Here is a 16081-nt window from a genome sequence, read left to right on the forward strand (position 1 = left end):
TTTTTCTTCCTTCATGAGGTCCTCTATAATTAAAAACAGCACTCTTGTCCATTAGCTGTGCATCATTCACTAACAAGCAAGGGTCTACAAAAACATTGAAATGGGGGGTGACAAAATTTACCGTTATTGGCAATAACCGTGATATTAAAAACCATGATTATCAATATTGTGTGTAAGGATAATGTATAGGCAGCCGGTTGTTATCGCAGAAATAAGCCCCGACAGTATGATCAGGACATGGACATAAAATGTGAATTTGAAATATCTTATTAGCTCATTTTTACAGAATGCAGACCTTCAGTGAGGAAAAGCCGTTTAGTTTCGGTTTTAAAGTAAGAAACGACGTTCAAACGTCACGAACAGGCAAATTGGTTTAATTATTTGTAAATATAATGTCATAGATGTTATTAAAAGACATATTTATAATTCATTTTTGTGTAAAATTAAACCGCCCCTCTCAAAATGATTTGCATCATCCGGGTTACAGCGTGTTATTAGTTTTGAGCGGTTGTTATTTGAAAATAACAACCCTTGGAATGTCGCGACTGGCCAATCAGAATTAAGCATTCAAATGAGCCGTGTAATAAGAATACTATATGATAATATCATGAATCCACAATGATTATAAACTCTCCTTCTCTCTACAATCATATTTTAAGTTTGATTGATTGGTCGAAAAAGATTTAAAAAATCACAATAATCGTGTGGTGAAAATCTGGTATTGTGGCAGTCCTAACTGAAACGTTCATTTTATTTGGTCATTGTGAGGAAAACTCCATCGGCAATGTTTAAAATGGCTTCTTTTTTCTGTTTTGCTGAAGAAATACAACCAGACGGGGTCTGTAACAACATAAGGGTGAGTATATGACACTGTTTTCATTTTTGGGTAAACTGTTTCTCACAAATGGAATTCCTGTGACCACTTCCTGCAGGAACCTTAAGTTATGAAATGACTCTCCAGTTCTGATAAACTCCTTTCTTCCTGGCTATTTTGTTAATATGACTCAAGAGTTTTCGCCCCTCCACAGGAAGTCTGTGTGTATGTAACGGAGGATGTTTGTATCATTGACAATGATTGAGGGGTTTCCCTCGGCAACAGGAGCACAACACTGGAAAACCAAACATCTGAGATTTAACTGCTGGCCGGTGTGATGCTGGAGATGTGTTTTTGGGGCGGCTGAATCCATTGTGCCTACTGAAGCTGGAATGTGGAGACGCTGTGTTTAAAAAAATCTCACATTTCCTGTCGGGCTTAGACGAAGCTTTGTTGAATGAAATATTTTCCCCACTGAATGCATGGCGTGCCCCTGCTGTGCAGGAAGATTGAGGAACTCGGAGGAATGTTGTGTTCAGAAGAACATGAAAGCACTTTAAAGAGAACATTAAGCTGTCACCCTCAGTCGGGCGGGTCAAGATGTTTGGAGTTATTTTGGAGAATTTGAAAGGCCCAAAACTGACTACAGGCCAAAGAAAACACTACAGTCTGTAGACCGCACAACTGCTCTCAGCTCAAGGGGCTGTATGGCGAAATGGCTTACAACTAGAAGATTAGAATGTTGTATCACCACATGAAATGATTCAACCGTCAACATTGTGCACTTGAGCAAAAATAAACATTCTGTCATCGTTTTTCGACCCTCATGTCGTTCAATACCTGTATATGAAGCGGAACACAAAAGAAGATATTTTGAGAAATGTCTCCGTGGTTTTGTGTCCATACAATGGAAGTCAATGGGGGCCAATGTTGTTTGGTTACCAACGTTCTTCAAGATATCTTCTTTTGTGTTCTACAGAAGAAAGAAAATCATACCAATTTGGGATGACATGGGGGTGAGCAAATGATGAAAGAATTTAAACTATCCCTTTTTCGAACAATGCTGGTAACCGAACCATTAACTTCTATTGTATAGACACAAAACTAATGGGTACTGCTGCTGTTCGGTTACAAACATTTTTCAGTTTTGGGTAAAATATCCCTGTAAAAAAATGATGCAGTTCATTGTTCATTTATATTTAGACAAGATAATCATGTTTTTTTCACTTATATCAGATTTGTCTTTTTAATACATTTTTACAACAAAAAAAAAACTTTTCATAAGTTAACAGAGGTAATTTAGAAATATTAACCAAGTTGTTTATGTTGCTTGTAATTGAGATAAAGTAAACAGGTCACGTATTTTTTCATTGTTTTTATGGCTTTTTGCATAAATATTAGCATAGGTTTAGATATATTTTATGTGGGTCCACTAGACCCCCGAACACTGGCTGCATAACAAAAAAAGAACATAATCCAAGAGTTAAAAGCATCGTTAAAACAACAACTTAATAAATCTTTTTAGTAGTTTGACTTTTTTATATTGGAAACTCTCCCGAACTTACAGTAATTCAACAGTTTTCACATCAGAGGATTTCACGTTTTTCAGCTTTCTGAATTTTACACCAGTAACTGCTTGGTTACGTGATTCATAAACGCACACACAGGCTCGGTCTTATGCTAATAAAGTCCAGTTCTTCCTGAATGATGTTTCTCCAGGATCTAGAGCAGCTTATTCTCCACAGCAGCTGGAAACTGTTATTCTCTCATGTCATGGGTGTGTGTTTTACTCCCACAATCCGTGAGAAAGCAGTCCGCATTGGAATGCTGTGTGAAGAGACCTATGTTGTGTGTATCCTGGGAGTTTCGGGTTGGTGTGTTTATAGTCCAACTCTTTCATCACCGTGGAAACTGCAGCAAAGGGTGATGGGAGCTGGAGTCTGGGGTTTCTCCATAGCCCACCACAAGAGAAATCTGCTCTGGCTCTGCCAATATGAGGGTCAAGACAAAAAAATCTTTTTTTCAAGATAAAATTTTTTGTATATTTTTGTGCAAGGGTTTGAAAATGGCACATACAAATGTTGTAAGAAGTAACTTGTGAGGACATTTCGAGTAGTTTTTAGTATTTAAAAGGATTATGAATTGGCCAAAACATGTTATTTAGGATAAATTAGCCTTGGGGGCAAAATATAGTTAATATCATTTAGTATGACAATCACTGTGTCTTTGAAAGGTTAAAGGTGTGTAAAAAAAGACAAAGATAAAAAACGCTTGGAGTGAATTCAGTGTTTGTTCTTCAAACATTTAATTATATAATTAAACATCAATTCATATTTTAATCACTACCTTCAAAACTCTTAATAAAAATGTGAAAAAACCACACAATGCCCCACTGGACCTTCTGATTTCTGACTCAGATCAGTGAATCAGATTTTTGAACTGACTCATTGATGGTTGAACAAACCTGGTTGACTGAAAGTCAAACCGAGTCAAAGTAAATCTGTATTTGCCTGTTGACATTTTCAATCTAACTCTGTCCCAGGATCAGGACGTCACTCACTCTTCCTGTGACTAAGCACTGCGACTGCAGCTCACATGGACCGAGGAATATTTTCACAGTGACTCAAACACAAATCATTGATGTTCATCCTTTAAAAGGTACGTTTCCACTCTCTCCCCCTATTAAGGAGCCGACTTACACATCTTGTTTCTTACGTTCTTGCTAATTACACTCTAAAGCAGAGATGCTCATAGTTGGCCCATGGTGACCTTTGCCATTGAAAAAATGCCACGGACTCGGATTTTTTTTATGTTTGGGTTACAAAAAAAATGTACATTGAAATTGAATATAATTTATATAAGTGAATTTGAGATTACAATTCACAATAATAAATAATGCAACATTTACTTTTGGCTTACTGCCTCGATCAAGATTCATTTTTGGCCCCCTCATAGGAAAAAGTTTGGGCATCTCTGCTTTAAAGTGTTAGACTGGGAAAATGTGACGCCAATAAACAAATGAGACAAATATTAGCAGAACACCACTCATCCCCCAAAGTGAACTCAGCTTTTATTTAAAAGAAGAAAAAAAACATTGCAAAAAGCATTCACACGTTCTCACAAATAGGGTATATTTACAGTCAATGACATATTTACATAACATGAGAATAACAAAAGCAGGAGCTTGTATATTGTAACACAATGTGACTGAATGCAGTCGATCACAGAGCATTGTACTCTACACACTTTGAAGGATCGGTTGTGAAATGTTTCTGACAGATTGTCATTAATCTCTTCAAACCCTGAAAAACAAAATAAAAAAAACATTAGTACACACACCAGCACCTCAGATAGCAACAGAACACAACACACACACCTGGATATATTTCCTCTGGGTCTCGTCATTGAGCACGTGGGCAACGTGTTTGGAGAAAATCTTCTCACGTCCAGTACGAGCGTGGATGCCCACCATGGTCACACCGATGGGCCATGGAGCGTTTCCTATAGCCATCTGCAGATAGGCATCATTTGCCTGCAGGTACACAAACTGAATATCAGCAGGGTTTCCCTAAAGAACATACAATTTAACAACTAAACATGAAGAGGATTACGACGTACCTTAACATATTCTCTCTCCAGCATGAACTTTATGATATCTGTGATGGATTCCTTAATGTCTGCTGGTAGATTCTACAGACAGGAAACACAATGAATTGAGACGTGTGAATAAATAATCCAATAATATCAGTGGATGAATCTGCTGGAGTGTCGTACCTTCTTGCGCAGTTTTCTGAAAAGTGGTTTTAAGTACGATTCGGTCTGTTTTTGGGTGGCGCTCATGAGCTTGCCCTGCACGCTACGTTTGACATGATCCTCTCTGCTGTTAAGATCTTTGGCCCACACGCCCAGCAAGAACTACAGATCCCACACACACACAAAAATAGTAAAAATACACGTTGTCATTAAAATGAAAAAAAGAAAATAGTAATAAATGTCAGTGTGCAAATGTTAAACACTTAATAAACTAACAGTGTTAAAATAAACATACCCTTAATACTTTATCTATGACGTCCATGTCTCTGACATCATTACCTGTGCCGAGAGATGCTCCCAGAGCCTGTTAAATACACAGATTATTGCATGTTAATAAAGCAATAAACTCATCACTAATATCCATCTGTCACTGTATACAGTGTAGCAGTTACTGGAAGTAGAAAATCAGATGCGAGTCTACGGTGACGCCTAGTGGTAACCAGGCAGAATTACTTCTCGGGTATTTGTCAGCCAGGATTTTAAAACTGAAAAAAACCTAGCAAAAGTTAACGTTGTGGGATCCGTGTGTGTTTACCTCCAGCTCTTCGATCGTAGTGTTTTCTTCATGCACTTGGAGATCATGTTGTGTGTCCACCTCTCCAGCTTCTCCACCCACGATCTCATTTAAATACTGCTGATCGATCTTGTCCATGGCAGCCTTCAGATCGTTTCTCAAACCCTTTGCAAACACACACATCAAGTCTATTAAAAGAGAATTCTTTCCCTGATAAAAGTTGATATTATAGGGCATGAATGCAAGTCACTTTGCATTTGCAGCTTTAAACCTTTTAAAATATACACCTATAAGATACGAGTACTGCTAGATTTATCTTAAATCGAATGACAATGAAAAATATGTCCTACCTTATTTACTTCTGGTGCCAAAATTTCAATCTTACGGAGTCTCTGGAAAGCATCATAATCAGATTCACTAAACAGACGGATCGGCTCGCCGCGTTCCCTCAGACGCCTGATCACCTGCACACAGACATAAAAAATGATTTAAGAACGAAGCACATTATAATCATCTGTTCAATGCACAAGCAGTGGATCAGAGATTGACCGACCCACCTCCTGTCGAGAGAGCGTCATTGGTAGCTTCTCCTCCGTCAGCTCCAGTTCTAACACAGGATTGGCTGATGTAGATGGGGCGGCCTCCTCACTGTTCTTGTCCACCTTTAGAGTAAAAATCATTAATAAAGAGAATGACAATAAATGAATGACTTTTTTTTATTTGTATCATGCGGCTACTACTGTATATTAAAGCATGTTAATGCGAAACTGAGGCAAAGGAAAGCTTGCAAAATAATATGAAAATGTGTAAATATCAAAAGGATATTAATAAGACTTTCCAGTGCTGAGAAGCAGAAAAGGCCAAAAACAGATCATTCTCTAGAAAATCATGCATCTGTGAGTAAATTCTCCTTTAACCATACATTTGAGAAGTCATCACCTACATGCACTGCTAAACCAAAACCTGCTAATAAAGCGAACTAAAAGAAACAAAAAAAGAGCACTGCACAATTCAGAGAGCAGCAAGGCATTGCTTTGCTCCTGGTCGACCATCGGTGAAACGCAAAGGTTCTACTTTGATACTTCTAATACATATAACAATGCAGCTAAAAGAGAGCAGCAGATATTCTGCCTTCGACGCGGTCCAACACTGGGAGCAAAAGCTTGTAAACACACACGTATATTAAAATACTAGTTCTCTCTCATGCTGTAAACCAGTCAAACATCAGTCTGAGCTCATGCATTCTGTCTGCCTGTGACTGAACCCTACCTGTCTCACAGGCTGTTCATGAGCAACCTACACTCACAGCACAGAGAGACAGACAGCAGAGAGAGAGAGACAAAGAGAGGATGAGAAGAGAAATACACAGCAGACAGAAGATCCCGCTTTACCGCATATGAAAAGAGACCGAGAGAAGAGCTAGAGAGATCTGTAAGTGTGTTAAGTGAATGAATGAATACAAATATTTTAGTCTATGAATGAGTTAGAACAACAAAACAAAAAAGACTGCAAACATTCAATTGATTTTAATTGTATTTTTAAGAGATAGTTCACCCCAAAAACTAAAAATTACATCATTATTTATGATATATTATGATACACCCACATGTCGTTTAAAGCCTGTGTTTGACTCATTCAATGGAACACAAAAGATCTTTAGAGAAATGTTTTCCTGTAGCTCAGTGGTTAGAGCATGGGTTCGATCCCAGGGGATTGTACATACTTAGAAACAAAAATGTATAGGATAATGCAATGCAAGTCACTTTGGATAAAAGCGTCTGCCAAATGCATAAATGTAAGTGGTTTCGTGTTCATACAATCGAAGTCAATGGGGATCAATGTTCTTTGGTTACCAACATTCCTAAGTATCTTTTTTTGTGAAAATCAGGTTTGGAATGACATTAAGAATTTTAACTACCACCTCAATACCAAGTATTATTTTTTCTATTTTATAACTGTTCCGTTTTAAAATCTTTTCTATTTTTTCTTATTTCTGTAAAGCTTTGCCACAATTTAAAACTGTGAAAAGAGCTGTAGAAATAAATCTAGACTGAATTGGCTAAAAAAAACAGTTAACCGTGATGATGTGTGAATTCAAAACATTGTTGAAGTCTGTACCTTGTATCCGCATCTCCTGTAATAATCGTCTTCTTCCTTACGAGCCAAATCAGCCCGTTTAAAGTATTTCTTTGATTCCTACAGAAACATTACAATGCTGCGTTAGATAAATTCACGTGCACACAGAACTCATACGCGTTTATTTATTATAATACAAGCAAACACAGAGCTGAAATAAGCACGTTTATATCAACAGTAAACAGATCACATAGAAAGAACTAGAAGACTCGCTGCTCTCTTACATCCACGAGCTCTTTCTCCTCTAACAGTTTTCTTTTCCGCGCGATCTCCGCTTTGATGATATCCATGACCAAGAAAGTATCAACAATACTTTAGTTGGTGTTTTTAGCGAAAAACGTAGCAATTCTGAATATAAACATCCAAGCGGAGGTAGTTTACACACTTCCGCTCAGTCAGTTTATCGCTTTCTCATTGGTCAGTGGCGAATGGATCATCTGGATCACTACTGACACCTAGTGGTCACATGTGTTAGTGAACAGGAAATATACAGAGAGGTTGCTTCCAGTCGTACAGAACAGACGTTTGAAGAGTGCGTCTTCTTTTCATATATTTAACGTGTCTCATGTTGACATTTTTGTTAAAAGAATTTAATTTTAAAAAGTTCGACCGTTGCCATAAAATTAAGCATGTTTTCATGTTTTTACCACTGTGACCATAGTTTAATGATATTTAGTGAAACTATGGTAATATGCTAATAAAATTACTAATAAATTACTAATAAAACATGGCTAGAGTACTGTACTTTTGAAATAATAACAACATGCCTAATTTAACTTTTTTTAATTAAATATAATTAAATGTAATATTTTATGTTTATTTTATTAACGTATTCGTATTTTATTTAAGCTATTTTTGCCTTTATTACGTATACTCGTTTTTCTTTTTCTTTCTTTTGGTTCTTTTTTTACGAATGATTTGCATTTTAAACGCTGATATGGAGTTTATTCTCTTCCCGACAACAGAACGTAATTGACTCAGTCTTTTTCCAGTCTGTCCAATGTAAATCTGGACCCTTTTAAAGTAGGTACATGCGCCCCACAAATATTTTGCGACCATAAGGTGGCGCAAAGGAAAAGACGTGACGAATTTTGAAAGAATTAAGAGGTGTATTTATTTACATCATAAACGAGCAGCTCCGCAGCATCATTTTCAAGCCGTCCTTTGCTTCACCATTATCAGTCCAGAGGGACGAGCCTTTATTATTAATGCTCCGGTCCTCCACTGATCGGTTCGGTTCACTCATCATCATCATCATCACCATCATCTGGGACTTAATGAGTTTGTCAGTGATTAAAGAGCCTGTCTGCTGATGAACCGGACTGGATTCTGCCGTGAAAATGGAGTTTGTGGAGAGGAAACGGAGCAGGAAATCTCAGAGCTTTAAACTGGTCAGTGATGCAGGTAAGATGATTTTAGGACAGCAGACACCGACTCAGCATCGTCCTGTAGATCACAGCAGACAAAAGAGCAGATACGGAGAGGCGTTACGTCAGGACTCTGGAATGCACCTGTGATACAAATCTATCATTCTCGCATCATCGTGCATTCTGACATCACGACGCAACATCAGAATAGTTGCATTTTAATAGTTTCCATTTGAGTCATTTGGATTTTTTATTCTTTTAATCGCGTGCTTTTCGTCTGCAAGGATAGTAAAGTCACGTTTCATCTAATGAATGCAGTGTTAACGGACGATATGAATATATTAAAGGTGCATGTACAGTGTAAAAGTCAATATGGTTTCTGGTGAGCGTTTTGTAGACACGCAACCTACAGGTGGTCTGCTAATCGGGTAACGCATCTGCAACGCTCACGCGTCACGCTGCTTTCATGAGTGACATCACGCACTCTGAAATAAAGATTAAGCTACTGTAGATGTCAAACCGTGAAAGCAGTGTGACATTAACTACTGCATGTTAAACTATTCTAAATATTTTTTTTCTATTCAATCATTATACAAGCATTTGTCATGACATATATTTATGATATTTATTTAGAGACTAAATTCAGTATTTCGATCAATTAGTGAAGTGCACCAAAGCTAACACTTTCCATATAAAGAGTTCATTTGCAAAAAACAGACGTTTTTTTTCAAAAATCATATTTTTTTATTGTGCATTCCAATTAATATCAATAGTTGGGTTGTTTTGATTAAATAATAATAACTAAAAAATACAGCTAACCAAATATGATGAAACACAATAAAAACATGATTACAATTCAAAAACATGATTTATGAATATGAACAAAAAACAAGTTATCGGTTTTCGCAAATAAACTCTTCATGTACGCTCTTACAATATACACTTTATGACGTATAACGTAAGACAAATGCGTATTTCTCTAACCTAACAAAGTGTCTATTGGTCAATTACATTCTCTTATGTTTAAACAAACACTGAACTTGGCTGAGATGCCAAAACGCTGTAAAGTCATAGTCTTTGGGGTTTCTTTTTTTATTTATTATTCTTCAATTATGCAATAATTTGCAATATTCATTTTAGTCTGGCCTACATCATGTCGTGGACCCAATGTCCCTGTCTGTCTCTCAACTTTGCTATTTCTCTGTCCACTTTCTTATGAGTAAAAGGCTAAAAAGCCATGGTCCGGAATTGCAGACATGTTAGACAAGATCACAGACGCTGTATCATTTGTACTTTCTCATCTTAGATCTCTTTCATGAATTGGATGATGTGGACCAAAATGACACTGAAGGAGATGCCCTGGATGCTTCTGAAAGTGAAGGTATGGTTTCATATTTAAATGTCACCTGCACATGGCCTGCACATGTTAACTTTGTGTCTCAGTCTGGTTAGGTGATGAAGGCATGGAGATAAAGAAACAAATAACAGGCATGATGCGTTTGCTGAGTGACAAAACAGGACGTGTGTACCAGCGGGTAGGAAGAGAGAGGGAAACGCTTAAACAAGAGCCGCAGGAAGAGGCTTTCAGCATGCCTGCGGCCCAGAGCCCGACCCATGAAAATCCGCAGTACTGGAGCTCTGTTCTGCCTCTGACTCACGGGCAATACGGCACCCGCTCCAAAACCCAGAGGATGCTGAACCACTCCAAGACACATGGTATGTCTCTGTCACACTTTATGTACAGTGGCCCTGTAAAATGCATGAATGTCATTGCAGTATATAGATTGTTTTTCAGACATTTCAACGTTAATGAAGCATGCCACCATTACGAAACCAAAATATATGGACATATATTGGCAAATATGATGGAATATACAGTATTAAATAAAACATTTGAACCACTTTAACCACTAAGCCACACTACCCACAATGCTGTTTGTTTTTGGGGGTTTGGCAATGCTTTTTCTTTACTTGTATCAGACTTTTCTCTGTAAAGTAAAGCTGATGGTGGAATACCTTGAGATAAGACAAAGAATGTGACTGTAGACATCAGTAGATGTATTGTCTGGTACTGCAGCAGCAAGCGTCTAGACAGCCTTGAGTAAGATACCAACACGTAATGTCTTTCTCCAACGCACACACAAAGACACTACACCCACTCGATCTCTCTGGCGCACACACTTATTAACACGCCGGAGTCAGAAAGTCAGGGGCCATTGTGCGGCGCGCTCGCAGCCTCTGTGAGTTTAACATCATCAGAGGTGGCCGTTGTGTTGAATGTGCATGTGTGTTTTGATTCAGACATGGCCTTGCCCCCTGCGCCTGCTGCCATGGCAACTGAATCCAGCTGCTGTATGTGTAACTGCAAGAGCACCCTGCGGGCGATTCTGCTGGAGTTACGTACCATGAGAAAACTGATCCAGACTCAAAGAGGTATATCGCCCATACCATCCTCCACATCCATATCAACCCACAGGACCTGAAGACAGCTTCGCATCCTTTATTAGTACTATTTAGCATATTTTGAGAATAATAACACAAAATAAGGCGCATCATGGGATGCCTATACAAGTTCTGCCCAAACAAGGTCCAAAAAAACATTTCCTATATACTCTATATACAGTATAGTATGCTTATATAACTTTATTGCACTTGTCTGAAATTCTTAAGCATTTAACCAGAAGCCTTTAGATTAAAATAGTTTTGAAAACAATGACAAACACACATTTATATTTCAACGTTTCAATACATTCCCAGGAGCTCAGGACAAACAGAGCTGCCAGGTCTCGGTTCCTTTATCCCGTAACTCCATCTCCAGGAGGAGGACACGAAAAAGAAGGCCAGGTCACAGAGTGACTGTGCTGACCACTTCCTCCAAACAACCGACACCTTTGTCTCCGCCCGCTGAGACTGATGCTGTTATAGAATCAGATCTAAAGGAAAAGCCGTCCAGAGAGGTGACATCTATTCCAGATCCCTTTCCCAGTTTGCAGACCCTTCCCTCTCACTATCATGTGACTAGAGGCCAGAGCACCACAGAGGTTTGTTTATTTGTTTGTCTGTTTATTGTGTCAAGGTCATGCGTTAACTGTTAAGATTATGCGTGGTTATTCATTTGATGAATATTCTGTTTATCTCAGCCGGAGGTGCAGTTGGCGGAGGATCATGCTGTATTCATCTCTAAAGCACAGTTAGACTCTATCTTGCTGAACTACACACGCTCCGGCAGCCTGCTCTTTAGGAAACTGGTGTGTGCTTTCTTTGATGATGCCACGCTCGCTAACTCACTGCCCAACGGCAAGAGAAAGAGAGGCCTGAATGACACCAGGAAAGGACTGGATCAGAACATTGTAGGAGCCATTAAAGGTGTGTGGAAATATACCGCATCAGAGCATCAGTGCAGAGTAGAACATTATACTGAATTCACTCAGAGTTTGCCCTTTCATAGCTCGGGAGATTTGATGGAGTTCATTTAAGTATCAACTTAGTCTCAGATGTTTCTCCTCAAATTGCTCAAGAGAAATACATTTCTAACGAAAAAATAAACATTTCCATGAAGAATGTGAAGGTGTACATTTTATTTCATAGAGGTAAATTTGGATAAATTTGGTGTCAAATGAGTTCATGTTGAGATCTGAGTTGAATATGATTGCAGACTTCAGCTCAGTTTGTGACGTGGATGAGATCTCTTCTAAAACTAATGGATACATATGTGACCCTGGACAACAAAACCAGTCTTAAGTAGCACGGGAACATTTTTTGTATTCGCCAAAAATACATTGTAGGGGTAAAAATGACAGATTTTTCTTTTTACCAAAAATCATTAGGATATTAAGTAAAGATCATGTTCCATGAAGATATTTTATAAATTTCCTACCGTAAATGTATAAAAACTTTCTTTTTGTGAGTGGATGGCCTGCTACAGCGCCTCAGATGAACAACTTCAAAGGTGATTTTCTCAATATTTCGTTTTTTTAGCACCCTCAGATTCCAGCTTTGTAAACAGTTGTTGTTCCGCCAGATAGTGTCCTATCCTAACAAACCATATATCAATAGAAAGCTTATTTATTCAGCTTTCAGATGATGTAAAAATCTCAATTTCGAAAAATTGACCCTTAAGACTGGTTTTGTCGTCCAGGGTCACATATGTGACATTTCTGGGTCTTTTGCAGTACACTTTACAAAAGTGGTTTTACCTGTATTTTAAATTTTGCACTGCCTTGCATTGTGTTTTAACATGAACTAAAAAGTCCATAAAATAAACGGATGAAGTAAGAAAATGACCTGAATTTGTTTTTCGACAGAAAATTATTTTTTACAGTGAATGTCATAGAAATAATTGAAATAGAAAGAAGATTTTCTTGTTATTTTTCTTTGTCATGGACGACATTGATTGCTGTCATTAGTTTAATGACAGAACGTTTAAAATGAATGACAAAACATCTAAACCTATACATTTAAAAAAGGTGCATTTAAATTAATTTAATTCAAATGCCGTTTTTAATACATAAATAAAATAATTTAATTAAAAATGTAAAAAAATAAATAATAATTTTTAAAATAAAAAGCTTAAATAAAACAAAACGGAAAATGTACTGGTAATTTTCTGCCAGTACTTTATCCATTTATTTTGCAGACATTTCCATTAATGTTATAAAACAACACAGTACAGTGCAACATTTAAAATACAGTTAAAACAACTGTAAAAACGTAATGAGGAAAATTCCTTCATATTTAGACAGTATATAGTTCCCTATTTTTACAGATTTTTTTACAGTGTTATGGGTCTTTACTTATCTGAACCATTTTTTATATATTAATATTGATAAGGCTTAAGATGTGTGTGTGTTACTTAAGCGTTCACAGAAAAGTATTGCACTGCCAACGGAATTGAGAAGCTTCCAGGCCCCAGAGACTGGGTCCAGATTCTGCAAGATCAGATTAAACTTGCCCGTCGACGCTTAAAACGGGGTGAGAAATGAGAATACGTGAGAAAGATCTTTTCTTCACCAGGGATTTAAAGTTGTAACAAAATTGTTTCTTCATGTTTGACACTTTGCCAGATGAATGCCATTGAAATTAGTCAGTATATGTTCATTGGAAATGCTTGAATTATGCCAATTTTTTTTTTGTTATTGTTTTTTTATGATTTAAAGCAGAGACAGCTTCAGATGTCAGTGAGATCCTGCACAGAACATGTGCAGACACGACAGGTACTCATTCAAACACAGCCACACACTATCAGTAAAAGAACTTTGATGATTGATGCATCTTTTATTCTGTAGTATCCCAGAAATCTTTGCAATTACAAACTCTTTTAAGCCTACATAGTTAGCACTCTCAGCTAAATAACTTTTCAAGACAACAAGCATAGCCAAGGTCATGAGTTAAATTTCCAGAGAATGTACGTATTGATAAAAGTAGAACTTTGAATGCAAGGTTGCTTTGCGTGTCTGGTAAATGTATGAATGCAAATGTGACAAATTATTGCGTGGGTGTGTTTTTGTGTGTGTTTCAAAAGACTGACATATTAAACCCACATACTGACACCAGTATTAATCCTATTTTGTTTTCAGAGAAATGTCCACAAACTCTTAATAAAGTGGAGACTGTGATACAAAACGGTACTGGATGCACACTTTTAACTTCTCACACGAATAAAGTGTTATTGTTCTAAAAACCCTCTCTCCTGTATTGCAGGTGCTGTTTATGAAAGAACAGAATGTCTAGTTGCTATGGACACTGAATGAGCAGAGATTGTTATTATAAAAATGCAACCTCCGACCTACCCAAAGGAGATTTTTTTTATTTTATCTGCCTAGACTGTACGACGTATTGGATATCAATTTGAAATGATCACGGTCAGCTCGCCAAAAAGAAGAATGTTTGTCTGTGTAAAAGCAACAACATTTCACTGACCACAGTTAGGGCTTCACTTGTGCTATGTTCCATTACAGACGTTTGTAACACTATTCTCATTTGATTGTTTTAAAGTAGGTTGTCGCTGATGTCACCAGTCTTCTAAGAACATACGGAAGTGTTTGTATTTTTATGCTTTATCCAAACACTTCACCAACACATATCAGCAGAAGAGCTGATCGAGAAAACATGACTGTGCCTTTAATTCACTCAGCCATGCCTAGCAACAAACTGATGTCATTTCATGGTTGTGCTGGTCATTGATTCTTTCTGGTGAAATATGTGACATTTTATATATTAATATTATCTGCATATAATCTTACTGATGTGTCATTGGAAATATAATCTGGCAGACTGGCTATGTACCGTTTGATTTTCTGTAAGGATTTGGTGTCTGTTGAATGTGTACAGAGTGAATAGTGTCTTATGTCTCAGTAACAAAAGAGTTTTACCTCATGCTTAAGTACTGTAACTGTAAATGTTAAATGAATATTTCCGGTTAAATACAAGTTAAGATCCATAAACATTTGTGAAATGGAAATAAACTCAAGCAACCTCAAACACTGAAAAACAGGTCTAAGCTTATTTTCTTTAGTTGTCTACAGCATTTTGCATATGATGTCCATAGCGCTTAACTTGGATTTAACAAAATGTATTTAAATGCACAGATTGTCCGTCTGTGGCTCTTTTTACAATCTCTCTGTTTTAAAGCAGATCAAGCTTAACTTTAGGTTTATCAGTGGTAGATTGCTTGATCTGAGACTTCAAATAAATTATATGGTTGAGTCTTACATGGTAGACATGAGCAAGAGCCTGTGTGTTTACATTGTTTTCTTGGAGACAAAATAACTTTAACATGTATTTATTATTAATTATTTAATAAATATTGATTATTCATTTTAAATGTTTGTGTTAAATAAATATTTAAATGGCGAACCAAACTCGAACTACTCACACCTGCCATCAAACTTTCTTTGTAACTTACAGGTGTTTGAATTCACTTAGAATTTGCTTCAACAGATCTCCTCTTTATTAATGGCAGCAGCAATAATAGTCCTTAAAGAAAATCTAAATATGTTTTTATAAATAGAATATTAGGCCTAATAGATAGAAATGTAGGATAATTTGATTAAAGAAGATCTGAATGTGTTTTATAAATAGAATAATATTATCAGATAGAAATGTAGGACAGTCTGCTTAAAGAAAATCTGAATTTGTGTTCATAAATTGAATAATATCAATAACATTAGACAGAAATGTAGGACAATCTTCCACCTCCAATAATACAGTATATATTAGAACGGCACGTTTTCTTGCTATCAAGCACTGTTTTTATTATTAGTTCATATTTATCATAATGTAACAATATTAAAGGAGTAGTTCACTTTCAAAATGACAATTCTGTCATCATTAACTCACCCTCTTGTCATTTCAAACCTGTATGACTTTCTTTCTTCTGCAGAACACAAATTACGAATTTTCATTTTGAAGTCATACAGGTTTTAAATGACAAGTGGA

At 36.9% G+C, this 16081-nt stretch overlaps 2 protein-coding genes across 3 annotated transcripts; one reads left to right on the forward strand and one right to left on the reverse strand.

Annotated features, from left to right (window-relative positions):
* Positions 1-3867: 3867 nt before the first annotated feature.
* prpf18 (PRP18 pre-mRNA processing factor 18 homolog (yeast)) lies at positions 3868-7684 on the reverse strand. 2 transcript variants are annotated; one of them, XM_057347743.1, is made up of 11 exons: positions 7502-7684; positions 7260-7337; positions 6411-6437; positions 5699-5803; positions 5492-5605; positions 5163-5306; positions 4863-4931; positions 4589-4729; positions 4433-4504; positions 4191-4346; positions 3868-4116 (listed from the first exon to the last, which is right to left on the reverse strand). In XM_057347743.1, the coding sequence occupies exons 1-11, from the start codon at positions 7565-7567 to the stop codon at positions 4036-4038; spliced, it is 1053 nt and encodes a 350-aa protein (XP_057203726.1). In that variant the 5' UTR covers positions 7568-7684; the 3' UTR covers positions 3868-4035. The 2 variants fall into 2 exon arrangements, with proteins under 2 accessions (XP_057203726.1, XP_057203727.1); XM_057347744.1 differs by lacking the exon at positions 6411-6437.
* Positions 7685-8276: 592 nt separating this feature from the next.
* Positions 8277-15475, forward strand: bend7 (BEN domain containing 7). Its single transcript, XM_057347739.1, has 10 exons — positions 8277-8681; positions 9951-10025; positions 10088-10360; positions 10946-11077; positions 11402-11685; positions 11785-12010; positions 13502-13615; positions 13801-13857; positions 14221-14268; positions 14345-15475. Exons 1-10 carry the CDS (start codon positions 8618-8620, stop codon positions 14392-14394), a joined length of 1323 nt encoding a protein of 440 aa, XP_057203722.1. The 5' UTR covers positions 8277-8617; the 3' UTR covers positions 14395-15475.
* The last annotated feature ends 606 nt before the right edge of the window (positions 15476-16081 follow it).

Source organism: Triplophysa rosa, linkage group LG12 (assembly GCF_024868665.1).
Source record: "Triplophysa rosa linkage group LG12, Trosa_1v2, whole genome shotgun sequence".
Lineage (NCBI taxonomy): Eukaryota > Metazoa > Chordata > Actinopteri > Cypriniformes > Nemacheilidae > Triplophysa > Triplophysa rosa.

What these genes read in the sequence shown, in the direction of transcription:
- prpf18 (XM_057347743.1), bottom strand. Translation starts at nt 7,567, where the DNA reads ATGGATATCATCAAAGCGGAGATCGCGCGGAAAAGAAAACTGTTAGAG. An exon ending in CTACGATCGAAGAGCTGGAG is followed by an intron (nt 4,932 to 5,162) that starts GTAAACACACAC and finishes TGTATTTAACAG; the next exon opens with GCTCTGGGAGCATCTCTCGG. An exon ending in TGGAGAGAGAATATGTTAAG is followed by an intron (nt 4,347 to 4,432) that starts GTACGTCGTAAT and finishes GTGTACCTGCAG; the next exon opens with GCAAATGATGCCTATCTGCA.
- bend7 (XM_057347739.1), top strand. Translation starts at nt 8,618, where the DNA reads ATGGAGTTTGTGGAGAGGAAACGGAGCAGGAAATCTCAGAGCTTTAAA. An exon ending in TAAACTGGTCAGTGATGCAG is followed by an intron (nt 8,682 to 9,950) that starts GTAAGATGATTT and finishes TTCTCATCTTAG; the next exon opens with ATCTCTTTCATGAATTGGAT. An exon ending in CATTGTAGGAGCCATTAAAG is followed by an intron (nt 12,011 to 13,501) that starts GTGTGTGGAAAT and finishes GTGTTACTTAAG; the next exon opens with CGTTCACAGAAAAGTATTGC.